The 25,428-nt window shown below is 39.6% G+C and overlaps 4 protein-coding genes across 7 annotated transcripts in view; 2 read left to right on the forward strand and 2 right to left on the reverse strand.

Moving 5' to 3' along the window:
• The window catches only part of evi5l (ecotropic viral integration site 5 like), a 39,444-nt gene extending 32,059 nt beyond the window's left edge, over positions 1 to 7,385 (forward strand). For all 3 annotated transcript variants that reach the window (XM_084378719.1, XM_084378718.1, XM_084378720.1), the window contains one exon: positions 1,753 to 7,385. In XM_084378719.1, coding sequence (XP_084234845.1) covers positions 1,753 to 2,061 — 309 coding nt within the window. In that variant the 3' untranslated portion in view covers positions 2,062 to 7,385. The remainder of the gene's footprint in view (positions 1 to 1,752) is intronic.
• A 526-nt stretch (positions 7,386 to 7,911) lies between these two features.
• LOC311272379 (uncharacterized protein) lies at positions 7,912 to 15,859 on the forward strand. 2 transcript variants are annotated; one of them, XM_084378751.1, is made up of 6 exons: positions 7,912 to 7,973; positions 13,164 to 13,459; positions 13,571 to 13,815; positions 14,842 to 14,973; positions 15,106 to 15,271; positions 15,407 to 15,859. In XM_084378751.1, exons 2-6 carry the CDS (start codon positions 13,198 to 13,200, stop codon positions 15,583 to 15,585), a joined length of 984 nt encoding a protein of 327 aa, XP_084234877.1. In that variant the 5' UTR covers positions 7,912 to 7,973; positions 13,164 to 13,197; the 3' UTR covers positions 15,586 to 15,859. The 2 variants fall into 2 exon arrangements, with proteins under 2 accessions (XP_084234877.1, XP_084234876.1); XM_084378750.1 differs by lacking the exon at positions 7,912 to 7,973 and adding an exon at positions 9,813 to 9,972.
• An 866-nt stretch (positions 15,860 to 16,725) lies between these two features.
• LOC311264396 (lysozyme g-like) lies at positions 16,726 to 19,824 on the reverse strand. The gene is made up of 5 exons (XM_084365234.1): positions 19,742 to 19,824; positions 17,888 to 17,965; positions 17,567 to 17,763; positions 17,331 to 17,481; positions 16,726 to 17,192 (listed from the first exon to the last, which is right to left on the reverse strand). The coding sequence occupies exons 1-5, from the start codon at positions 19,743 to 19,745 to the stop codon at positions 17,056 to 17,058; spliced, it is 567 nt and encodes a 188-aa protein (XP_084221360.1). The 5' UTR covers positions 19,746 to 19,824; the 3' UTR covers positions 16,726 to 17,055.
• A 3,435-nt stretch (positions 19,825 to 23,259) lies between these two features.
• LOC311270265 (lysozyme g-like) lies at positions 23,260 to 25,369 on the reverse strand. The gene is made up of 5 exons (XM_084375034.1): positions 25,243 to 25,369; positions 24,368 to 24,445; positions 24,047 to 24,243; positions 23,811 to 23,961; positions 23,260 to 23,719 (listed from the first exon to the last, which is right to left on the reverse strand). The coding sequence occupies exons 1-5, from the start codon at positions 25,244 to 25,246 to the stop codon at positions 23,583 to 23,585; spliced, it is 567 nt and encodes a 188-aa protein (XP_084231160.1). The 5' UTR covers positions 25,247 to 25,369; the 3' UTR covers positions 23,260 to 23,582.
• Between the last annotated feature and the right edge of the window lie 59 nt (positions 25,370 to 25,428).

Genomic DNA, 25,428 nt, shown 5'->3' on the forward strand with positions numbered 1-25,428 from the left:
GGAAGCAGTGAACAATTTAGAAAAATCTCAGTGTAGTCTTCAGAGCGATCATCGTGTGATTGAGTCATAGTAGCAGAGCTGAGCCATAATGCCAGATTGTACATCACGCAGCTGTGATCATTTGACACACATATTTTCACAAATTCTTTATTATGATTCATCTTGAAATGAATTCAGCAATTTTTGAAAGACAACACATTTTCTCAGAATTTCAGCATTTGCTCTTGCTAATTTTTATGTTAATTATCAACTGTTTGTTTTGAAAAAACGTTAGTAAAGGACCCAAAAGAACGGCCTGAGAAATTGCTGCTGCTTGACGAGGAGTCAAAACATTTCCACTGGTTAACCACTGGTTTCCCCCTCCCCCCACTTTGCAGCTAGCCTGAGACTATGTTGGGGGGAAACAAAAACCTCTGAGATTTGTCATTAGTCACTGTGGTACATACAAGGTTAACACAGCAAAAGCATGCACATGCAGATAAACTGTTGTGGTAGCTCCTCTGGGCAACAGCAACGGACGTAATCTAGACAGCAGCAACGGAAAAGGAACACGAAAAAACGTTTATTTCAAAGCTTTTCTTAAAATCTAGCTGTTTCATGTGACGCTCCTGCCAGGTAGTCACTCTGGTGCTCAGATTTCGCTGTAAAGACCCCACTGCCCTATTTACACAACCTCAAAACATTAAGCAGGATACGTGGCTTTCACAGGTTTTATTTTTATACCCAACAACCCATTAAAAAAGTACTTTCCTGCATGACATTTAATGTTCTTACAAAGGCTCATCTTACGGTTTTAACACCATTCAAAGACTATTAAACATATTTACTATTATATACAAAGTTATCAAGTTCTTGCATTTCTACGATGAAGTTTTGAAACTCAGCTGAGAGCATTTGTCAAGTTTCAAAACATCAACACTAATCTCAGAGGAGGAACAAACACAAAAACTGTATCTAATACTGTGTACTGCATGCTTACACTGATGTACTCTTGAGTTTCTATTGAAACAAGACATCTGTAATCATCATATCATCGTCATCCTTGCAGACAGGACTGATGTTTTGCTGGAAATATGAAAAAAATCTTATTTTCCCTGCTGTTAGCCTGAGGTAAACAAAAAAAAACATTTATCAAACCTTCACTGGCCCATTTCTCCCTCATTGATATCCAATTAGCTTACACTTTTGATCGTGAATGTAATCTAAATATAAACAACAAATTGATCATTTAAAAAAAGCTGATTAAAAAAAATGAAACATACTTCTGAGCCGTTATTGTCCAAAAACGTATAAAGGTAGATCGAGCTACACTGTAACTCTGGATGACTTGTTCATTCATTACAAAAACCATACTGTAGTTTAAAATGGTTCCCAACAAACATACAATGTACTCTTGTTTGAGTAACATTTGCTCAAGTGCCAAGTTGTTTAAGGAAGAAAAAAAAGGGAAGAAAGAAAATTGAGCTATAAACTTAGGAGCCATGTTGAAAGATGTACAGTACATCTTCAGTAGGATTGAGTGGACTTGGGTGTGAGTGCCTCTGACAGGGTAGAAAAGAAGCCCGTATGGAGGGATGGACTAACACATTGTAGGTGGTACTTGGGATTCATTAGGGAAAAAAACTGCAGTAACCTTTTAAATCTAGGTCCCCCTGTCCTTTAGTATAATGAAATGCTTTAAATAGCAATGAAATACACTAAAACCGACTTAAATAAAATCTCTAATAGAATAAAAATCTTCTCTGTGTTCAGATCAGGCGCTTGCGAGGACAGAAGGCAGCCCCCCGGGTCAGCGGTGGAGGAAGTACCAACTACCCGGATCTCTGTCTGGCCAGCCCCACCTCCGCTGAGGGGGACTACCTGAGCTCAGATGAGGACCTCCTTCCCAGCCCGCTGCCTCCCAACGCCCTTTACCCCACCCTGTCCGGCCCGTGTCACCCATCTCCCCGCCTCGACAGCGAGGGCAGCACAGACAGCGAGGCAGAGGAGCGTGTGCGGACACATCCGGACCCACAGCAGCTGTACGGCAGCATGGTGTGCGCCGAGGCGCTGGATAACTGAGACCCGCACAAGGTGTGAAGGTTTCATTGGATTTCTTTGACTTAAAAAGACGCTGGAGCTCTACAGGACGGGACCGCTGCTGTAAAATGGGACCAGACCTCCTCCTCTGCTTTTCCAGTGTTTACTTTTAACTTGATGCAGACATAGTGGCATTGACCGGACCTCTTCTGATCGTCACTCCCCTGTTAACTGTCTCCAACACTGTCCTGTGTTCCCTCAAAAAAAGAGGTATAGCCTCTCTCTTTGTTCCCACGTGTAACTGCGCCAGAAACTGTCTGTCTAAAACATATCCATCTAAACATATGACACACAAACAAACAAAATTGACCCGAACTGGACCAGCAGGAGTGCTGTTGCTGGTCAAGATCGACCACTGGACCTGAACCTGTGACTGTGGCGAGGAGTGAAACCTGGGTAGACAGGCAGACAATAACTTTTCCCTCTCCCTATAAATAGACCCTTGACATACTGTATGCTCTGTCTACCCTTATATAACTCTCCTTCCTGATTGGTTCGGAGTTAATCTTTATCCTCTCTTTCCCCTTTTTATGCCTCTCATTAGGAAGACAAACAAGAAAAAAAACAACTTCTATCAGCCATCCATTTACCTCTCAGTAGACCAAGTGTTGAAAAGAACTGAGTATGAGAGGTGCAGTGTAGGAATATGTACACATCAAACTGTAGGGATATCACAAGATGGCATTCATAAATGAATCCTGAACACTTTAACGTACTAAATACGTGTGTTTTCTGTCTGTGGCTTGCAGATGACAAGAAGGCAAGCAAGTCCATAAAACAGCTCATGTCAAAACATATATTCACAGTCACCCACAACAAAGGAAGGAAGAAACTCAATGTTGCCAAATCTTTTGTTTTGTTTTTAATTATTTATATGTTGTAATTTATTTTGATAATTTTTTATTTTTTATATCTATATGAAACTATAGGAGTGTAGAGATACCGACAGAGGCCAAACTTTCACCGTCCTTTGTGCCAACTCGTCGTCTGTCACAGGTTGACTGTGACACAGAGCGTTTCAGAGACAGAAGATGTGCTGCTATGATTTTGGATTAACTTCCTCCATTTTGTTCTTTCTATTTGTTGTTTTTTCTTTTAAATCTTTATGAGGTGAAAATGCAACCTTCTGTTAACTCTGCCATATGTTAGGTTGACAACTACTGTGCAGACTGATTGAATCTGAAAACTGAGCAGTTTCACCTGATTCCTCCCTGGAGCTTCTCAGCATTTAACAATGATGGGAACATCACGTGTTCCTTCAAATCAAGCGTGATCATTGTGTATGTGTCGGTTAAAGGTAGTTTAAAGTTTGACATTTAAGGAGATACTTCTATTCACTTTGCTGCTGAGAGTTAGATAAGAAGATCAACACCACTCTCATTTATGTCTGTCAAAGGGGATAGTTAGCTTAGCTGGATGGGTTAATGTGCTGGATTATTTGTTGGTCGGGCCGATTTAAAAATTTGCAAAGCGCTTTGATTTGGCTTAATACTGGACACACCACAGGCCACATCTTGTTTTTACAGTGTGGCCACAAGTGGTATGATAGTAAATGCTAAAGCATTAAGTGACATTAGCGCAAGTAGTCCAAAAAACAGTGACTACTAGGCTACTAGCTGCTACACACTCACTTTGTTTAATCCAGTAGCAGGAGTACAATGTTAGCTAATGTTAGCATATCTTAGCCAAGGTTTGCTCACATTAGCTAACATTATAAGCTACTGGTCATACCCAGTAACTTACATAAAGATGGATGACATGTCTACGTTTCTTCCAACTATACAAAAATGAAGCCAAGCTATCCCAGATATGAGTGCTGCCATATTGCACTGGTGGCGTCATTTGGATCCAGATTCTGCTCAGTAGTGAGCGGGTGTTGGAGTCCTCGCCCGTACACCCACCCACTGAATCAGGACTCAGCTGTTGTATAGGATCAAATGACTTATGACAAACCATTTTTGGCATGAACTTTGAGTTTTTAGTTTGACCCATATCCTTTCTGCTTACATTGAGCGGGAGGGGTTTAAGGCCACCAGGGGGCGATTGAGATGTTTTGGCTTCACTCTTGAGGACCTGTCAAGTCGGCCTCTTTATGCACAGTCAATGGTCATAACAAACAAAGTGAGTCTATACCAGCTGGTGAAACCCTTGAGATGTTGAATTAAGCAAGAGGGCATTTTGTTTCTCATTAATTAGACTTTTAACTTGTAAAAAGAAGAAATTGTACAGTGTTTTTTAGTTGCTTTAAACACAGCAGAAATAACATGTTAATTAGTGAGCTTTTAAAGGTGGATTTGTCACCTTTGGACCGCACCTTGTTTCCAGTCTTTACGCTAAGCTAACAATCCCCTGGCTGTAGCTTTATATTACCAGGCAGACACGAATGTGGTACCGGTCCTCTAATTTAAGCGAATAAGCATATTTCCTAAAATGTCAAACTATTCCTTTAATTATCAGTATCTCATACAGGTGTAAAGAAATCCAGGTAACAGCGCTGATCTCATGTGCTCATATCACTTTCTGATGGCTAAAACTGCAGCATGTGGGCCAGTGAAAGCAGAGTGAGTAGTGCATATTGTAAGGCTGTCATCATGACTAGAGAGTGTGTGGGTGGAAAATATTTTACATATCAAACATTAATATATTCTGTGTAGAGAAAAGGGGTGTAAAATGTATGCAGAAATATGAAATATACAGTGTAAGAGGAACAAAGGTATGTAGAGGATATTTAAAGCTGTATCACTGTCAGTCGAGTCTTTCTGAAGGTGGTGAGAGTGTGTGTAGTTTATCAAACAGGGTGTCATATGTAGAGCAGTGATCTGCTCTTTGCACTACAGAGAAAGAGGAAGGAAGCAGTGAGAGGTGGTGTGGATTAATAGATTCATGGTGGGATCATTTCTTATTATATTAGGATCATCCCTCCAGACTTTGTATCGTGCTTCATTATTCTTCAAACTGACTCAAAATTCGCTGAAGGCCCATTTTATGCTGTTACAATGCTAACTCACATTTTTGTGCAATACAAATGAAGGGATGATAAAGGAGATCATTATTGCCATTCTCCTAAGAAATAAGGAAATTGGATCTTCCAGCACTGGCCATCAAAGAGCTAAAGAGGATGTTGGTTTGCCCTCCATACTGTTGCAAATAACAGCTTTTTACTGGTCATTAGTGGGTGTAACAACTGAAATCTCAACGCTGAAATCAGTGTTTGGATATCGTCAGACCAGAGGAGTGTTGACCAAGTGATTTCAGTTGAGTTTGTTCAAGTTCTTTGTACAGAAGGATGACTGAGATTTAGACCCTTACACCCATTCGCTTTGGGTCATAACTGGCTGAATTTCTTACTTCAAGTTACAATCCTTAAGATTTTCATTCTATCAAACTGCATTTTTTATGATATCCCTGACTGGAAATAGCAATTACATTACATTACACTCTGTGATAGCCTATAGCAGTTTTCAGTGTTACTGGTGGAGCTGTGGGATTCACACAGTGCATGCACAAGTCAACATTGGATCAAACAACAAACTCCAACAATTTCCTTAATTTGCAAAACCAACAACCGGGCATCCACTGCCACCACCTCATTCAATGATTGGCCATCTGCGGCGGTGACATTATAAGCTGCATTTAAAATTCATTCTCAATTCTTCGTCGTGTAAGCTAAACAAATTGTGTTCCGACTTGTTTCAGAAAGTTTGTAAAGCAAAGTAAAAAACGATGAAATGTGAATGGATCCTTTGGTTTGAAATGCCATTCCAATTGGATTTTATAGATGTGTTTCTGCCTGGATGCATTTTCAGCTCAAATTGGATTCAGAGTGTCTTTTGCATCACTTGCAAACATCCTTATCTGTTTCTCTATATCAGTTCAATCAACTAAATTATCTTTATCTGTATCTTTACTCACACTGGGTGGGACTTAAACCTGTTGAGCTTCAGGTCAGCGTTTTTGATCACAAGAAGAAGAGAACTATTTACAGAACCACTTGAATAAACAAAATTTCAGTCAGCTTCCCAATGAGGATTTTCCTTCATCATGAGTACAGATATTGACACATTTTACTCAGATGACAATCTGATGTTAATCATTCACATTATCTGCACTGGATACTCTCTTTAGAGGAGTACTCGCTCAACCCTAGTAGTTACCGCAGCAGCAACCCATAGGTTGGTGATGTCTGGACAAAGAAAATGGGATCTGATCATTAGCCAATAACAGTGCAGAAAGTCTGTCTTTAAGATCTGATTCGCCTGCAATCTGAACCAAGTGTGAGTCAATTTCTCTGATAAATCCTCTCAGCCGATGACTTGATTGGTTTTGTCTTCTGCTCTCTTTACGATAGGGAAGCAAGTTCAAACTGACCTCTGGGAGTTGTAGTATTGAAACGTGTTTATCATTGCCACCACTGTGCTAGATCGACCACAATTGGAATCTTAAGGATTATAACTTTCATATTTCAGTCTGGATTTTATTGTTTCATTCAGGACTGAGTTTCCGTTCCCTTTCCAAAATGAACCCTAATCTGGACCCAGATCAGTGCTCAGTGTCCTTCAAAACATTATACCACATCTGTACACTGCTGTTCAGTGATGGTGCTCTGTTCTCACCACTGTCTAAATACAACTCTATCTACTGTGACGAAACATTTTGATATGTTTGTAAATTACTTTTGAATATGGTACTAGCTCTCATCCTTAATATTATTTTTATAATTGCCATCAGTACTTTGGTTCCTCCTGCTAACAGCGTTACATGAGATGATCATGATTAAACATCAAAATGTGCCATAAAAGTAGGTAGATTTACACTCTATGCTAAATGACTTCATGTATGTTTAACGAGGGTTTCATCAACACGTCGGCCACTACAGCCCTTCAATAAAGAGCCATGTAATATAAAGTGAATTATGCGTGGACAGAATAAAGATGTTGGTCCAGATTTCCAGATCATCTTAAACTGGACCTAATCTGCACGTTTTCGACAATTTAAAGCAGGAAATAAGAACAGTGTGTCACATGTGAGTGTTTGCTCACAGACGGTAAGAAAAAACAGTGTTCATCCTGGTTAGTGTGTTAGGATTTCTCAGATGTATGTGCTGTATGTGACGGCTGTTTGATATCCACAGCATCATACCCAGGAACCCTGTCCACCCTCTCTCTTTCTGTCTTGCAATTCAGCTGATGTTGTTATCAAATATATTAAATGACAGTAAAGATTATATAAATTCCAGTATGACGGGGAAAAAATACATTTCAGTGTTCTGTATCCTAGGAATGGTACAAAATAAAACTTTGACATTGCACCTTTGCAAAGGCTTGATTGTGTTGTAACTGATTATTACTGAGCAATTTTATTTACTCAAAGCTTTTCAGGTGCAGTTGTTAATGCAGTTCATGGATTCTGCCTTTATTTCCCACAGGTCCACGTTGAACAGGGGCTGGTTGAACCAGCGCTTCACAAGTTGAAACATAGCTAAAATAGTGCTAGATTTGTCTTTTATACGAAGATGAGATTTACGCATTACTACATACAACATACAATATTTAACTTCTGCCGCTGGAGGGCTTTCTATCAAGATAAAACCAAAAATGTTTGCTGAGTGTTGTGTTGAGGGTCGGGCAGAGAGAGCGGCAAGAACTGCTGCTTAGTTTATGAGTCAGCTAGAGAGTCTGTATTAGAGCCAGACCCTCTGGACAATAAACACCTGGAGTCACGTTGGATTCTGCTCTGATCCGGAACCGTTTACTGACAGGAGGGTGTTGTTTATGGGTGTTTATATAGGCTACTGTAATGTTGACTGCTGACTGGAGCTGGAGGGGAAACGTACTTTACTTCCCGAACATCTACAGAGAAGAGGGGAAAAAGAAGAGAGAGAACCAGAGTCTCTGGTGAGTAGGCTGCTGAATTTCGTGAGAGTTGTCCTGGATTTAACCACACAGACACACACACCCTCTGTTGCTCACTAACGTTAGATTGTTAGTTTGGGGCAGATAAACGCTCAATCAGCAACGCAGATAAACACAAATGTTCCTGCCATTAAACTCACTTCACTGTTGATGTACAAACCCTTGAACAACCACCCCTGCTGATGAAAATCTACCTCATGTGTCTTATACACAAATGTTTTATTCACCTTAAATTTAGTCTTGTTCACCAACTATCCCATCCCTGACTTTATAAAGATGCTATTTAATGATGACTTAAAATTACGTAAAATGTAAATGAAATAACTCAATATGCCTCAAATTACAAAACGTTATGCTAGTTAGCTAAATTGCACTGGTTGGATTAGCATAATTGAATATTTCCCGCTCTTACTGACCCGGATGAATACTACCAACTGTGGAACATATATCCTCAGTGTATAAACATGAAGTTATACCTAAAGATTAGCAGTTAATTTTAACATACGGATTGGCCCTTAAAACTTTTCTTCTTGGCAGGTAGCCGTGACAACTTTGTGATGGTACAGTGACTTCCTGTTCATAATTCAAAGCTGATAAATGGCAAGTTGGAAATGAGCAAGTAGGGTGCTACCTAGCAAGACCTTTACACACAGAGACAGATTTAGGCTTTATATAGATGTGCAGCACAATTCTGAGGGGCACATGGTTTCATCAAAATGTAATAGTGTTAGTTTGACAAAAATAAAAGTAGCCTAAATGTTCTGTTAGATTAACATACGCCACCTCAATTTAACAGCTTTCTGGACGTCTTCCTCTGTCAAACATGAACACATTTAAAATGATGTGCTGTAGACTTCTTGTGTGAGACAGCATCAGTTTTTAAAGTTCACCATCAGGTCACCGGTCTTCTGTCTTCCCGGGGGGCCTTGTACTCATATTTTCTACTGAAGACTGCTGGTCACTTTAATTTTTAGCAAACATTACTCGAACAAAAGTAAATAGTACATTTGCTGAGGACTACTTTCAGCAGTGGATTAATACACATTCAGAGAGCTGTTGGTGTTTTTGGTTTTGACTCTTAAAAAGCGACTGTGCCCATGTTTATATATTGAACAGTGTAACTCACTGATGTGTTTTAAGGACAGCAGCTGAGCTCTATGGCAGAAAGAAATGAGCTTTATCAGGCTTTGACTCAGAGACTACTTGTTGGTCGGATCAATTCATTGTTGGTTTTGGTGGTTTCATGGTATTTGATGACAATAAGAAAAACAATGAATACTTCTGTCTTATTCTTTAAGTAAATAGAAAATACCAAGCCAATTAAAATGAAATAAAAACAGAGAATAGAAGCAACAACAACAACAAAACAACAATAGAAGTTCCCCATCATTTATAGTACATACATCCATAGACATCACACAGATGTATTCACCTCTTGCCGTGTCTTCTTGTCATTGATGAGCTGTATTTATTCAGCACTATAAAAGGGAATCTGCTGTTGCATCAGCCAGCTTTTTTAAACTTGACCTCAGAGGTTGATTTTGTAACAGATCTGTGTCACCAGAGTGTGTCAACATTTTCTGAAGAATTTTCACAGTCGTCCCCCCTCTTCCTCTCACACACCAGCTTTATCTATCTTCCCTAGATTCCTCTGATACTCAGTTTCAACACTGCTACGTATCCACGATTTGCACATTCATGATAGAAAGAGTTATGTGCCGCTGCGAGTGTGCAGTATTTGGGTTTGTGAGTGAGGAAGCAGTGTGGTTGTCGGCTCAAAGGTGTCAGAGCTGAAACACTTCCTCGTCCTCCACTCTCATCACACCGGCCTGCAGGCAACATCAACGGCTCACTAACAATCGATCAGAGCAGACTGACCTCACACATCACACACTGACTCTCCAGCTCTTAACTATATTAGACTTTTATTTCAGCTATATTATCAGTGTTGGTGGAAGCCTTGGTGGAATGTAAAAATCTGGTGAGTATTTTCATATTTAATTTAGACAAAGATCATATATCTGATTAGATGAGAGCTACATCAGGTTTGGTTTAGTTCGCTGATGTTTGTTTCCTTTGAACATTGATTTTAAAAACAATATTTTGGGCTGTTTGACCAGTGTAGTGTGTCCTTACGTTTAGATACCTTGTTTTTATAATATTAATAATATTTTTTAAAACAAGTTGTGTTGAATTGTTCCGGTATTGATCTGATTTAGTCAGTCGGTCAGTTTTCAAGTTGGCTTATCGTGAATATCAGCATTTTTCCACATTCCACATAGATTCGGTGTGTTCGGTGTGTAGTGTAATTTAGTCAGTTCGACACGCGGCTGCCTGTATGTTGACACAGGGTACGTGTGGCGTGTTCAAGCCACAACAAAGCCAAAAAAGTCAAAGTAGGAGAAAGCTATTGAAACATCTGTCATCATAAAGAAGAAAAAGGTCTCAAACACCTTGACCTCTACTCATACTGAATGTAACCAGGAATGTATAGGCACATTTTTATCTGACTATTCACATTGTGTTGTTCAAAGAATTACACAAATTAAATGGATAATTGATATAAATAAGAAAGAATGTAATCAGGCAAACTACGCTTTTATCACATAAAATGTGATTTAGCTCGTTAAAACAGGCAATCTGCAGTGCATGCAGTCACAGCAGTTACTTTTTTACAGTCATTGAATTTGTGAAAAATAGTTCAAAGAATAAAGTGTGCTCATGTCAATATGTGTATGTTCAAACAGACGTACGAACAAGCAAAGATGATGAGGTAAGAACACGTAGTTGATCTAACAACTCGCTTTGCCTACAAAAAACCTCAAAGACAAGAGATTAAAAGATACAATTCAAGGCAAAAGTTTCCTTCAGATTTCTTTGCCTCAATTAAAGATTTCAATATTTCCTCAAAGGTAAAGTTAATTGTACTTTACTTGAGTAATTCCATTTTAATTAACTTTAGTCCATCACATTTCAAAGGCAAATATTATGTTTTACCTGTCTAAATGTATCCAACAGCTGTAGTTATTGTTCAGATTAAGGTTTTATATTAAGTATCATACAATGAGCTTATAAAATACATTGCGGTGTTAAAGATCAATCCAGTCGTTTTGCCCGGTGACCTTTTTCAAAAAAGCTGTGTCTCGTCATACAAATCCATAGGCTAAATAGTGATACAGATTTGTGGACCAGAGTTTCCTTCTCCTTTATTTATCTCAAGAACCCTCCGATTTATCGAATGATTTATCTTTGGAGGGGCCTGACCCCGAGCTTTTGAACCACCACACTAAACTAACTGTATATAAAGTTGTTAAAAATTGCTCCACCTTGAACAGCTACGACCCTAAAATCACTACTTATACATCCCCATCAGTACCTTATAATGTAATATATAATATTTTATATAACATTCAGAACGAGCTACTTCTTACTTGAAATATGTATTTCTGTATTTTACTTAAGTAGAATTTTAATTACACCACTCGTATTTCTTATTATAAGCATTTTTACATTGAATTGGTACTTTTACTGAAATATCTGTGTACTTCTTCCACCACTGCAGACAATCTTATAATGTGACATAAAACAGAAAATCTTTTGTCCAGAAACATCGGGCTGTCCAATAGAAATAACGTGCCTGTTCCACATTTGATACATATATCAGTAATAACAGCACCAAATCGATTGTAAAAGGATGCCATTATATACAACCTCATAACCTGTTTATATTGGTGTAATTTAAATCAAACGTTTATTGATTGTGTGTGAGCATTTGATCTCTGATCAGTCCTCTGATGTCATCATGTTATGTATATGCAGTTCTGCTTGGATTGTTTGTGTCACACACTTGCAGTGTGAATGTACGTTAACGGAAGCTCCAAAGGTGGGAGAACTTACCCGTGAAAAAAACAACTCATAGGCCTTGAGAGAGTCAAGAAAGCCACTGCTGACAACACGGCATCTGACAGGCCTACCGGAGTTTGTCAAGCAGGATTTAGAAGACTGATTGAGAAGAAAATTTAATTAAAAGTGACAAAAAAGACCTCTGACTTAAATGCCAGGTGAACCTCTGAGGCTGGTAAACAGGTGAAGCAGTAAATTCATACAACAACCTGACACATATAGAGAGCAGAAGTCACCCTCCTTCCTGTGGACCCCATGTGACCTTATTTCAGAAAAACTTTGTATTGTAGTGAATCGAGAGAGACAGATCAATTTTGATCCCGTTTGAACTGTGCCATTCATCACACATTTGATCTTTGTCAATTTAAAAGATAATTTTCCAAGTCAAGAAAGTCGCAGTTTGTCATAATTAAAGTAAAATACATCTAAACTAAAACGTCTCGCTCAACACACATCACCAACACCAACATGGCTGCCAACTCGGCACAGAAAAGGTACTAAATGAAAAAGGAAATTGTTGGGTGTGTAGTGTTCGTAATTATGTAAATTACTTATATTTTCTTAGTTTTATGACAAACTACAACTTTCTCAAGATGAAAAATCATCTTTTAAATTGTGATTCATGGCACAATTCAAACAGGATTAAGAAATTGCTTTGTCCTTCCCCATTCAACAAGTTTTTCTGAAATAAGGTCCCATGTGGCAAACCGCAAGGGGCGTGACTACAACGCTGAGTAGATTCATGATGAGTCTGAATAAAGAGTCTGAATACTGAAGTTAATGAGATATTTTAAGATATCTTTTTTCATATTTGTGTCTTTTAAAGTAATTATACGTCATTATATATCTTTACATGTCATGTAAAGGACAAAGTTGAACAAAAGATGTTAAATCATCAGCTGTAACTAATCAAGACAATGTAATCGACATTTGAACACTAAATGTTTTGTCATTTTCTTCTCTGTCGCTGCTTTAAAGTATCAACAGATCTACAGTATGTTATTATTTACACAGATTCAATCAGGAAGGATAGACTGTGCAGTTCTGCTGCCCTCTTTTGGGCAAAACAGATATCATGCACAGCCCTTTGAGCCATCATTTTTATATTTGTCTCAAGTCACAGTGTATGAGGTGGTACATGACATATGGACCACTACTGCCGAGAATTTTCACTGGCTTTGTTTTCATAATTTATACAAATTGGAAACATTTAAGATTCAGAAAAGCCTACTGTACATTTTAATTAATTTCATTTCTTTGTTCCTCTAGACGACTTCGATTTCATCTTCCTCCCTCCTGAGTGATGCCTCGTTCGTTCTTGGTGAAGCGAGGAGGGCTGCACCACCACCGGCCCATAGCAAGAAGCCCTGGTCCTGGATTGACCCCGGTAACGTTTAGCCCGCTAGCAGAACAGACGGGGTCCTGGCATGCGTCCCTGGAGTACTCCAGAGTAGAAACACCAGATGTTAATGCAGTGTCCATCGCATTATTGCAGCAAGACCTTCAGGCTGCCAACCACTCTGATGGAAATGGACACATTCCTCCATTTAGTCCTATATCTAACGGTCAGTCAAAGACCTATATTTGTTAACTTATTTGAAAATACCCAAAATGCTTACTAGATAACTTCAAATTAAAACAGCCAGTTAACCTACCTTTCTTATTTTTGTATTTAGACTGTAGATCTGCTGAGCCATGCTGTCCTATCAACTCAAAGACATGTGTCCCCTTGGAGAGAGTAGAGTCTCACCCTCCCACACCAGCAGTATGGTCCGGACCTCATGTGAGCTCAGGATATCCAGACAAAGTGTCGGTGGGACTGGGAAACATGACTCAGCACCCTCAGATCCTGAGGGAGACCAGGAGCCGAGGCAGCTTGAAGATCAGTGCTCTGAGACAGGAGTGTCCACTCTGTATCAAAGTATGACATCTCTGCATTACATTGAATTTAATTTGTCTTACAGACCAATAACTAGAAAGAAAGACATCGTTTAAGGGGAGAAGGGGAGCTAGAAGATGCTACTAATGCCATAATGATTATCACATCCATCATCTAAAGTTTAGCATGGTATTAGGCTAACATTTGCTAACTACCACTAAACAATATAGTAAGTACATGTAATTAGTACAACAGAAGCTGATGGGAATGCCATTAGTTTTGCTTGTTGTCAATTAATTCATATTTTTAAATCAGATCCAGACCAACAAAGCAAAATTCAGCAGGTTTAGTGAAGTATGTGGCAACAAGAAATGTTGATAACTTAAATAACCTAGCGGCGCCATCAGACTGATAAGTTAATCAATGCTCTGTGGCTCAGGAGAGAGAGCGGTCGTCCACCAATCAGAGTGGTGGTGGTTAATTCCCCGGCACCTGTAGTCTACATGTTGAAGTTGAACCCCAAGTTGCTCCTCCAGGGTTGTATGAGTGTGTATATGAAAGGTTATCACTCCTGATGAGCAGGTGGCGTCTTGCATGGTAGCCTCTCACCATTGTATGAATGGGTGAATGTTGTAAAGTGCTTTGGTGGTCAGTAAGACTAGAAAAGCGCTATATAAATACAGTCCGTTCATTTATTCTTGCAGTTTTAAACATCAAGCTACAGCTGCAACACGCAGTAAGCTAGTTGAGCCTAGGTTGCAGTAGCTTGCAGGTGTACGCGAGTTGACGCTGTAGGTAAATTTGCCCCAAATGTCGTCTTCTGATTTTCCGATATCTGTGGTGGATGTGGTGGTGTCAGGTCATATGAACTCCACATAAATGTGAATATGTGGTCCCATATAAGTTTATAGCAGATTGTGTGAACTGATCATGAGTTTACTGTAGGCCGAGCCAGCAACAGTGACCAGAAGCTAAAAGACTAAACCAGAGATGAAACAAATGAACAACAGACACCATCATTTAGGTTTTAGTTCTCCAGTGTGAATTGTGTTCATCTTTTCTTTTTAGATATTTTCATGTCTGTCAAGTTTGAAAACTCACATGTGCAAGAGTCATGGAAGCCGAGCACCTCTGTCAGCAGCACACATCAAGTCCAGCAGGACAGATAGGCCCACTGAGCGGTCTCTATGCAGGGGCAAGGTTAGCATAGCATTTGTTTTCGTGTGATATTATCTTGTCATTCTTTTGGACAAAATGCAAACTAAACGAGTCAATGTCATGCACATATGAGGTACAACACTGAATCTATAACCACAGTGCCTGTTGTTTTAGGAGAGGACGTTCGGCTGTTCAGTGTGTGGGAAAGTATTCAAGCGCTCTTCCACCCTCTCCACCCATCTGCTCATACATTCAGACACCCGGCCCTACCCCTGCCAGTACTGTGGCAAAAGGTTCCACCAGAAGTCTGACATGAAGAAACACACCTTCATACACACCGGTGGGTTTACGTATCACCTTTGGTTGTTTCTTCAGTCTACAGCTGACATCATTCATTTGAACTTGTTAAACTGAACTGCAGTTTAAATTAAACATCCTGTGTATTCACATGGCCTGTTCTGTGTTTGTGTGCCAGGGGAGAAGCCTCATGTGTGTCAGATATGTGGGAAGGCATTCAGCCAGAGCTCGAACCTCATCACCCACAGCCGTAAACACAGGGACGACCGGCCCTACCGCTGTCCTCGCTGCCTCTACAGCTTCCAGCACAAAGTGGACCTGCGGCAGCACCAGGAGCACCACTGCGCCTACCGCTGACTCTGACAAGGCCGAGTCTACGTCTTCAGCCTTTTACCTGCAGAAACACATTCAGGACAGAAAGCTACTGACTGTGTTGTTGCTACCATGAAGTCTCATCTCACATCCAATGCTATAGTGGTTTATATTTGACATTTAACTGTCTTTAAGGACACTGAAAGGGAGACAGATACTGTTATTACTCTGCTCAGAGGTTTCCAACACAGCAATGTTGGTCATGATCAACTTGAATCCCCTCTGTACTTATTTAGTAATAAAAATCCAGAATTGTTGTGTTGTGAGGGACTCTCATTTTAAATAGTGTTTTATATTTATATCCAAGAAGTGTTGGCATTATTTGTGTGTTGTTTTTTAAATTGACAGCATGTCAGCAGCTGTGAACAAAATGTGGTTGTATATTAAAATAATAAATGGCATTACTAAAGATGACAGCCAACAAAGTCAATTCATAGATGCTTTTGTTCTTTTCTACACATGATGTGTCCATCTTCTCTGCAGATCTGTGATCATGTTCGGGCAGAACTTCAAGGTTCATGTGCAGCTTAACTTTTACTTTCCCAACAGCACTTCATTTTACAGGTCCGCAAATTTTTCCAGTAAGTACATTAGAATTTTCTTTTAAATGACCCTCAAATACCACATTATTTACCTCATAGTTTGTTGTGTATACCCCAACATGATTTATAACCAGTGGTAATTTCTTTGCCATTTTAATCTCAGCAGGCGACAAAATCAATATGAATTGTTGCAGCTTAGTTTCCATCTTGTTTCTGCCAAACTTCTGCAGGGTAGTAAATCGAGGTAAAGGGGAAGTTGGACAGAAACTACTCGCAAATCAAAATGGCATGATCAACAGAAGTTAAGCAGAAAGCACTTTGAAGTTTCCTGGAAAATGTATGAAAAGAATTAGCAGCTAATTATTAACTGCTTGTTGGGAAAAGGCAGAATATTCATATTTAAAACAATATTGGGGTAATTTTCAATGGATTTGAGGTAATTATTGTGGTAATTACAAATACAATACTCTATGATAGCCACCTACCTACCATGACATTTCTGGACCTGTATAATGAAGTATTACCACTTTCCCTTTACATTGAACAGATTTAGCATTGAAGAAATGTTGCTTTGACACAGTGAGCAGTGACAATAATATGTTTTTATTATATCCTTCACTTTGTAAGCAGCTGAAATTAATTGCGATAATCAATGCAGTAAATCATCAGTATTAAGTAAATCATGTAAATCATGAAGCAGCCTCAACAGCAGTGCAGTTACGGTCGTAAACAAGGATACAGTGAATATTACTTTTCTCCTTACATTTCTTCAAATTATCTCAACTAGAGTTCACACTGAGTCCTCAGCTCAACAAACATTATGTCATTAGTGGTTTAGCTTTGCATTAGTTTCATTTATATGATTAAACGCGGGGCACACATCAACATCAACTTCCTTTAGAGGTTTGTGCTGTTAATAGCCCTTATTGGTTTTGTACCACTGAGCTCTGGCAACAACATCATTGGAGTAGTCTCCACCTGTTGAGCCGACATCAACACGTTCAACGGTGCGGACGTTTTTATCCCCCATATTGTAGGCTGCTATCCCTCCTGCAGAGACAAAATGAGAACAAAGCTGAGCAACAAACATTGAAGAAAGCTCTCTTCACTGTTTGTTGCTCAGTGAAGGGCTACGCTCACACATCGATGGTGAGTGATGCGTGAACGTACTGGTTCAATACAACAAACCTTTCAGCTGCTGCTCCTTGGTCCAGCCAGGTAATTTGTTGGTGATCCGTTTGATAAAATCAACTAGGATCTCGGTGCCTTGGCAGAGGTGTTCCTCACTGTCCCATGCGCCCCGTGCAGTGTGTCCACCTCCTTGTGGATTCACGTCAACCTACAGTATTGGGACTGCTGTTATTGTGTTGGACTGTGAGGCTCAACTAAGAGGACATGAGTAAAAGAAAAGTATTTGTTATGACCTGCATCAGTCCCCAGGCGTTACCCCCATCTCCCCAGCCATCCTTTAGTGCATTTCCAGCCCTGGACTCTCTGGAGATGATGGCAGCAATGATGGCTGGATCGATTCCATATTTACCTCCAACACTGTTGATTTTAGACCTGTACTTTTCCATTCTGCCGGCATCAGTCTCTGCCATCTTGTGTGATGCCTTCACGCCTTAAGGGAGAAATCAGACAGAGAACAGGATTATGGCCTAACAATGATGATGAAGGCTATAAAATTAGTTTTTCTGCAATGTTTGATCTAATCAGCTCCTGTGTTTGTCTACTGTAGAGTTTACCTGTGTATCCCAGCCCGTCCTGCCGAGCTGTTTTCTCTGAGGCACCAGTAGTTTCAACATCCATGATGTTTCCGTAACCTGCAAATGTTCAGTTTATTAGATTGTTTTTCAACACACCTGCACATATAAATTAGCGTAAAGCATGTGGACTATATGTAAGAACTGGCAACCTGTTGAATTAATTCCAGAAACAAATAAAGAGTAGTATATGACCTGAATAACTGCAAACTGCTGCTAAATGTAGCTGACATTAGTTACTTAGCTCAGCTAGCCATGAAGGTAATGCTCCTATTAGCTTACTCTGCCCGGACTGTGAGTTCAGAGCGACAGGCCAGTGTTGGTGATGTTTTCTAACAGACTATCACCTCCTGGGGTACAACGTGGCTAGGGGGCTAGCTGGTTAGCCTGCTTACTTCAGTAGACATCACTGCAACACGACAAAGACATCTTGATGATGCATGGACAAGCAGACTTGCAACCCCACATATCTACGTCCTATGACCTTTGTTGAAGAGATGCCTCTAATAGGGCTGTGAGACATGGCCTCAAATTAATATCATATTTTAAGCAGTGTTGTAAAAAGTAACAAAGGTTATACTTGAGTAAAAGTTAAGATATTGTGTTAAAATATTACTTTAGTAAATGTTAAAGTCACCCTTATGAATAGTACTTGAGTAAAAGTCTCAAAGTTGCTGATATTAAGAGTAATGAAGTATCAAAAGTCATTTTCTGGCACTAAATGTACTTAAGTATCAAAAGTACAAGTTAAAGTAAATAATACATATATTTGGATGCATATCTATACTGTATGTGAGTTGACCAATTATTAGCCAGGCCGATTATTGGATCCAATGTTTGAGTCATTTCTGACTCAAATGAAAGAACACACTAATGACTGGCTGTTCCAGTCCATACATGTCCATCAGATTACAATAGAGTTGGCTGCTATGCAATATTTGATTACGCCAAGTCCCTTCCTTCTTTTTTAGGCTCCCTGTTCTTTTTCAGGAAGTTACAAACTCTGCCATTAAAAATATATGTGCAACAGCCTTTTTGGCCACTGTTACCTGATACTGATGTATAGGTGAGATAAAGGGCAAGACATGAGATAAAAACAGTAATTTCGACTTCATGGGAACTTTAAGGGAGTGTACAGTTACATAAGCCTGCACATCTTTACAAACAAGAGGCACAGTAATGTGGGTGTGTACAGCATACCTGGCACTACTACGAAAGTACATCTTAACGAAATAATAAAGGTTCAAGACGGATACAGTCCATTACAGTAATAACTTAAAATGACTTCATATAAAGATATAAAGTGATAACACACCATTTTTTTGTTGTGAGTAAGTATTTTAGTTCCTTTTTGTTTATAACACAGACACGTTCACAGCTAGAAGTCAAGTTCAGTGATAGACTGATCCCAAGTGTGTGAAGGAGAGGTATCGCAGGTCCTTCCCTCCGGCTGCTGTTAGACTGTACAACCAGCAGTGCTCCCAGTAGACCTCACATGTGCACTCAAACTCTACACATATCCCATTCTCATTCTCACTTTGGTTTGCACTACCTGGACAATTTTTAATACCCATATCTATTATTTATAAATTTAAAAAAAAACTGCCCACACTGTGTATAATTACCCTGTTCATATTGTAAATATTATGTATATACGAGTCTATTCTATTTCTTATCTTTTTATTTTATTATATTGTTTATTTTTTATTTTTATTATCGTCTATTGTAATATTCCTGACCGTTGGCTGCTGTAACAAAGAAATTTCCCCATTTGCGGGACAAATAAAGGAATTCTGTTTCTGATTCTACCAACAGCCAAACAACACAAACACTCACCCATGTTTCCTGCTTTCTCCTCTGACGGTCCACTTGAGACTGGAATGTGAGAGCTGCAGCACAGTGTCCTCTGTACACTCCTGGGTGTGAGCCGGCAGTACACCAGTACTTATACTGGTGGTATGTTTACTTCTGGTCTCGCTATGACTTCCTCATCTTGGCTGCTATTCTATTTCTACCCTGCAGAGGGCTTTATTCCAACACAGTAATGTCAGTCATGGTTAACTTGAATCCCCTGTGTACTTTTTCAGTTATAGAAATCCAAATAGTACTACCTATTGTGGGTTACTCTCGTGGTTAAATTCAGTCTTTTATATTTGCATGTATATACAAGAAACGTTACCTTCGTTTGTTTGTTTTTTTAACTAACAGCACTTCAAAACTGAGAAAAAAATCAAGTGGTCCTAGACAAATGAATGAACAGTATCACCAAACATGACAGCTAATGGATGCAGCTCATAGGAGATGTGGGTTTCTCTGATGGAAAGTTTTTTATTTCATCACATAATTTGTCAAGGTTTATGTGCAATTTCCCATTTTTTTACTTTCCCTCTTCATTACACTGACGTAACATTGTAAAAATGTCTCTTTGACTCAGAGCAGTGACACAACAGGACTTTATTACATCTCTCACTTGCAGCTGAAACAAATTGCAGTAATCAATGTAGTAAATCATCAGTATTAAGTTAATCATGTAAATCATGAAGCAGCCTCAACAGCAGTTACAGTCATTAACAAGGATACAGTGAATATTTCTTCTCTCCTTTCTGCAAATGATGACAGCTCTCAGCTCAATAAACAGAGATATCATCAGAAGTTTTGCTTTGCATTATGTTGACACAGCGCACACGTCATCATCATGAACTGTAAGAGTTTGTAAGAGGTTTGTGTTTTGGACAGCGTTAGCTCTTGAAAGCCTTAAATGGTTTTGTACCACTGAGCTCTGGCAACAGCATCATTGGAGTAGTCTCCACCTGTTGTGCTGCCGTCAACTTTTTCATAGGAATGGACGTTTCCATCCCCCGTTATTGTAGGCTGCTATCCCTCCTGCAGAGACAAAATGAGAACAACAGTACTATAATAGATAATCTAGGTGGTATTATGCAGGGTTTGGCTCCTGGCAACCCCAGGCAGAACATTAGTCAGCTAATGAGGCTGCCAACATTAGCTGCATGACTAAACGAGGAACCAGTGACTGTCTAACAGCAGCTAAACTCTGTAAACCACCTCTGTACTAGATTTCCCCGTCCTCAAACTGGCCGCAGTTGGTCTCTGAGTTTGCGCTCGGCCCTGACATCAGCCGTGTTTACTTGGGACCTGGTATAGTAAGTTGCTTTTAGCGGTTACTTTAGCAACAAGTAAAGCCATCTGTTCATCAGGAAACTCTGTAAACCACCCACAGTTCAGGCAGAGTAGCCGGAGGACATGAGAGGGAAAACCAGAATTACTGTTTTGCGCTTGTATGCCTCTGCGAACCAGTCAAGTTGCTATTCCTGAGCTGTGGTGTAGATTCTAAGCAGTTCATCCTTGAGTCCAAGTAGACATGTGTATCAAATTTGAAGACAGTCCCTCAAGTTTCGTCCACAACACAACGGAGACTATGATTCCTTCTGCATTGTTTTGTACAGCTTGGCTGTTACAGATCTGGTGAGCTCAAATTATGGTTAAGCAGTTATGGTGGTTTCAAATTGAGAGTGATACAAGACAAATCTGGTTTGATATTGGATTAGGCTTAATTGATTTAAGGGGACAGTCTGGCCTTGGCAGAGGTATGTACTCTATGGAGTGCCATTCTGGTTAGCTTTCTGTATTACTGCAGACTTTACCTGAGTATCCCAGCCTGTCCTGCTGAGATGTTTCCCATGAAGCACCAGTAGTTTCAACCCCCATGATGTTTCCATAAACTGCAAATGTTCAGTTTATTAGATTATTTTTCATCAACACACCTGCGCATTTAAATTAGCACAATGTACTGTATGTGAGTGTGTTTACACATCGTGCCTGGCACCACAGGAGCTCCAACAATCAATACAATTAAACAAAAGGATTAAAGACAGGTGCAGTATTCCCTTTAAATATGACATCTGTGTAAATGTAAACGTTGAACATCATGCATTAAACTTTGCTCTTTTTCAATGGGCAACGTTTTGAATCACCTGAGATATCAAGTCGCTTATTAGCCTGCTGCAGCTGTGTATCAAATAGGTGGAAGCAGATATCCCATATAAATACCAGCCTTTCATCACCACTAGAGGAATCGATATTTCCAACAAGCAGTTAATTTTATGCTGTAAACCAGAGGAAAGGTGCATTTCCACTGCACATCCTGTGTTTCTTCTCTCTGATTATTAAGAGAAACTGCTCATGTATCATCCTTTCTGCATCCGTGAATCTGGGTTCTGCTGGTACAAAGTCCAAAAGCATCCAGCTCAGACTCGGTCTTAATTGGAGTTTCATTACAATTAATCAATCAATCAATGCATCCCTAAAGGTCCAGTTTGGAAGATAGTTGACTGATTCTAGACAAATGCTGATGCTTTGGGTTGGTGGGTCAGGCCGGTCACCAACCCAAGAAGGGAATGAGACTCAACAATCAGCTATGTTACAGACTGGACCTGTACAAAACATGGAATCTTCTGTTTGACTATTTCACTCAGTGTACATATCATATTTCTTCAATTAGAGCTTGGAAGAAGCTAAAAACAGAAATCTATAAAAGCAAACCCCCTAGATCAATATGCACAGGGGGAGCCCATGTTCTATATATTCGATATGATGGCAGAGACAGTTGACAGTTGACAACAAATGGATGTTTCCTGTTAACTGCTGTTATCTCTCTTCCACAAGTCGTTTGTCCTGCACATCGGTGATAGTGTGATAGTCTCAACGTTTAAGTCGCAGCTTGACTTTTACTTTCTCTGAGCAGTACACAGATATTTCAACACAGTGATCAAGGTCCATTAGTTGTCATGAAGCTTTCAATCATACCATATATTCTCAACTGTGTGGTCACATACATTTCTAATGTATGAAGGGTGTATAACAGACTACAATGTAGCTGTAAGCAAGTAGAAGGCTATTTAAGAGCTTATTAACATGTCTCTGAACAACAGTTACTCATATGGAGAATCCATAGCTGGTGGGTTACCAGTTAGGAGAAGAAGAGCTGTTGAATGCAGAAAGGAGATAAAAAAGTAATATTCTCAATGTGTGCACAAACAAAGCCACTTCATGCCTGTGTTTAGAAGAAGTTAAGCAGAAAGCAGTTTGAAGTTTCCTGGGAATGTATGAAAAGACTTAGCAGCTACTTATTAACTGCTTGTTGGGAAAAAGCAGAATATTCATATTTAAAACAATATTGGGGTAATTTTCAATGGATTTTTAAGGTAATTATTGTGGTAATTTGAGGGTAATTACCTACTTACCATGACATTTCTGGACCTGTATAATGAAGTATTACAACTTTCCCTTTACATTGAACAGATTTAGCATTGAAGAAATGTTGCTTTGACACAGTGAGCAGTGACAATAATATGTTTTTATTATATCTCTCACAATCGATAATCGAAGCCATAATCAATGCAGTAAATCATCAGTATTAAGTAAATCATGTAAATCATGAAGCAGCCGCAACAGCAGTGCAGTTACGGTCGTAAACAAGGATACAGTGAATATTACTTTTCTCCTTACATTTCTGCAAATTATCTCAACTAGAGTTCACACTGAGCCCTCAGCTCAACAAACATTATGTCATTAGTGATTTAGCTTTGCATTAGTTTCATTTATATGATTAAACGCGGGGCACACATCAACATCAACTTCCATTTAGAGGTTTGTGCTGTTAATAGCCCTTATTGGTTTTGTACCACTGAGCTCTGGCAACAACATCATTGGAGTAGTCTCCACCTGTTGAGCCGACATCAACATGTTCAACAGTGCGGACGTTTTTATCCCCCATATTGTAGGCTGCTATCCCTCCTGCAGAGACAAAATGAGAACAAAGCTGAGCAACAAACAGTGAAGAGAGATGGTGAGTGATGCGTGAGCGTACTGGTTCAATACAACAAACCTTTCAGCTGCTGCTCCTTGGTCCAGCCAGGTAATTTGTTGGTGATCCGTTTGATAAAATCAACTAGGATCTCGGTGCCTTGGCAGAGGTGTTCCTCACTGTCCCATGCGCCCCGTGCAGTGTGTCCACCTCCTTGTGGATTCACGTCAACCTACAGTATTGGGACTGCTGTTATTGTGTTGGACTGTGAGGCTCAACTAAGAGGACATGAGTAAAAGAAAAGTATTTGTTATGACCTGCATCAGTCCCCAGGCGTTACCCCCATCTCCCCAGCCATCCTTTAGTGCATTTCCAGCCCTGGACTCTCTGGAGATGATGGCAGCGATGATGGCTGGATCGATTCCATATTTACCTCCAACACTGTTGATTTTAGACCTGTACTTTTCCATTCTGCCGGCATCAGTCTCTGCCATCTTGTGTGATGCCTTCACGCCTTAAGGGAGAAATCAGACAGAGAACAGGATTATGGCCTAACAATGATGATGAAGACTATAAAATTAGTTTTTCTACAATGTTTGATCTAATCAGCTCCTGTGTTTGTCTACTGTAGAGTTTACCTGTGTATCCCAGCCCGTCCTGCCGAGCTGTTTTCTCTGAGGCACCAGTAGTTTCAACATCCATGATGTTTCCGTAACCTGCAAATGTTCAGCTTATTAGATTGTTTTTCAACACACCTGCACATTTAAATTAGCATGGATGCATGGACAAGCAGACTTGCAACCCCTCATATCTACGTCCTATGACCTTTGTTGAAGAGATGCCTCTAATAAGGCTGTGCGACATGGCCTCAAATTAATATCATATTTTAAGCAGTGTTGTAAAAAGTACCCAAAAGTCATACTTGAGTATAAGTAAAAATATTGTGTTAAAATATTACTTTAGTAAATGTTAAAGTCACTCATATGAAAAGTACTTGAGTAAAAGTCTCAAACTTCCTATGCAATATTTGATTACGCCAAGTCCCTTCCTTCTTTTTTAGGCTCCCTGTTCTTTTTCAGGAAGTTACAAACTCTGCCATTAAAAATATATGTGCAACAGCCTTTTTGGCCACTGTTACCTGATACTGATGTATAGGTGAGATAAAGGGCAAGACATGAGATAAAAACAGTCATTTTGACTTCATGGGAACTTTAAGGGGGTGTACAGTTACATAAGCCTGCACATCTTTACAAACAAGAGGCACAGTAATGTGGGTGTGTACAGCATACCTGGCACTACTACGAAAGTACAACTAAACGAAATAATAAAGGTTCAAGACGGATACAGTCCATTACAGTAATAACTTGAAATGATTTTATATAAAGATACAAAGTGATAACACACACTATTGTTTCTTGTGAGTAAGTATTTTAGTTTCGTTTTGTTTATAACACAGGCACGTTCACAGCTAGAAGTCATTTTCTACCAACAGTCAAACAACACAAACACTCACCCATGTTTCCTGCTTCCTCCTCTGATGGTCCACTTGAGACTGGAATGTGAGAGCTGCAGCACAGTGTCCTCTGTACACTCCTGGGTGGGAGCCGGCAGTACACCAGTACTTATACTGGTTTGTTTACTTCTGGTCTCACTACGACTTCCTCATCTTGGCTGCTATTCTATTTCTCACCTGCAGAGG

The sequence above is a fragment of the Pagrus pagrus genome (genome assembly GCF_965226575.1).
Source record: "Pagrus pagrus genome assembly, chromosome: 2".
In the NCBI taxonomy this organism is placed as follows: domain Eukaryota; kingdom Metazoa; phylum Chordata; class Actinopteri; order Spariformes; family Sparidae; genus Pagrus; species Pagrus pagrus.

Coding starts and splice junctions, on each gene's coding strand:
- LOC311270265 (XM_084375034.1), bottom strand. Junction 24,244..24,367: donor GGACGGGCTGGGATACACAG/GTAAACTCTACA, acceptor TTCTCCCTTAAG/GCGTGAAGGCATCACACAAG. Junction 23,962..24,046: donor ACGCCTGGGGACTGATGCAG/GTCATAACAAAT, acceptor CCAATACTGTAG/GTTGACGTGAATCCACAAGG.
- LOC311272379 (XM_084378751.1), top strand. CDS start 13,198: ATGCCTCGTTCGTTCTTGGTGAAGCGAGGAGGGCTGCACCACCACCGG. Junction 13,460..13,570: donor ATTTAGTCCTATATCTAACG/GTCAGTCAAAGA, acceptor TTTTGTATTTAG/ACTGTAGATCTGCTGAGCCA. Junction 14,974..15,105: donor GGTCTCTATGCAGGGGCAAG/GTTAGCATAGCA, acceptor CTGTTGTTTTAG/GAGAGGACGTTCGGCTGTTC.
- LOC311264396 (XM_084365234.1), bottom strand. Junction 17,482..17,566: donor ACGCCTGGGGACTGATGCAG/GTCATAACAAAT, acceptor CCAATACTGTAG/GTTGACGTGAATCCACAAGG. Junction 17,193..17,330: donor CAAGGAGCAGCAGCTGAAAG/GTTTGTTGTATT, acceptor TTGTCTCTGCAG/GAGGGATAGCAGCCTACAAT.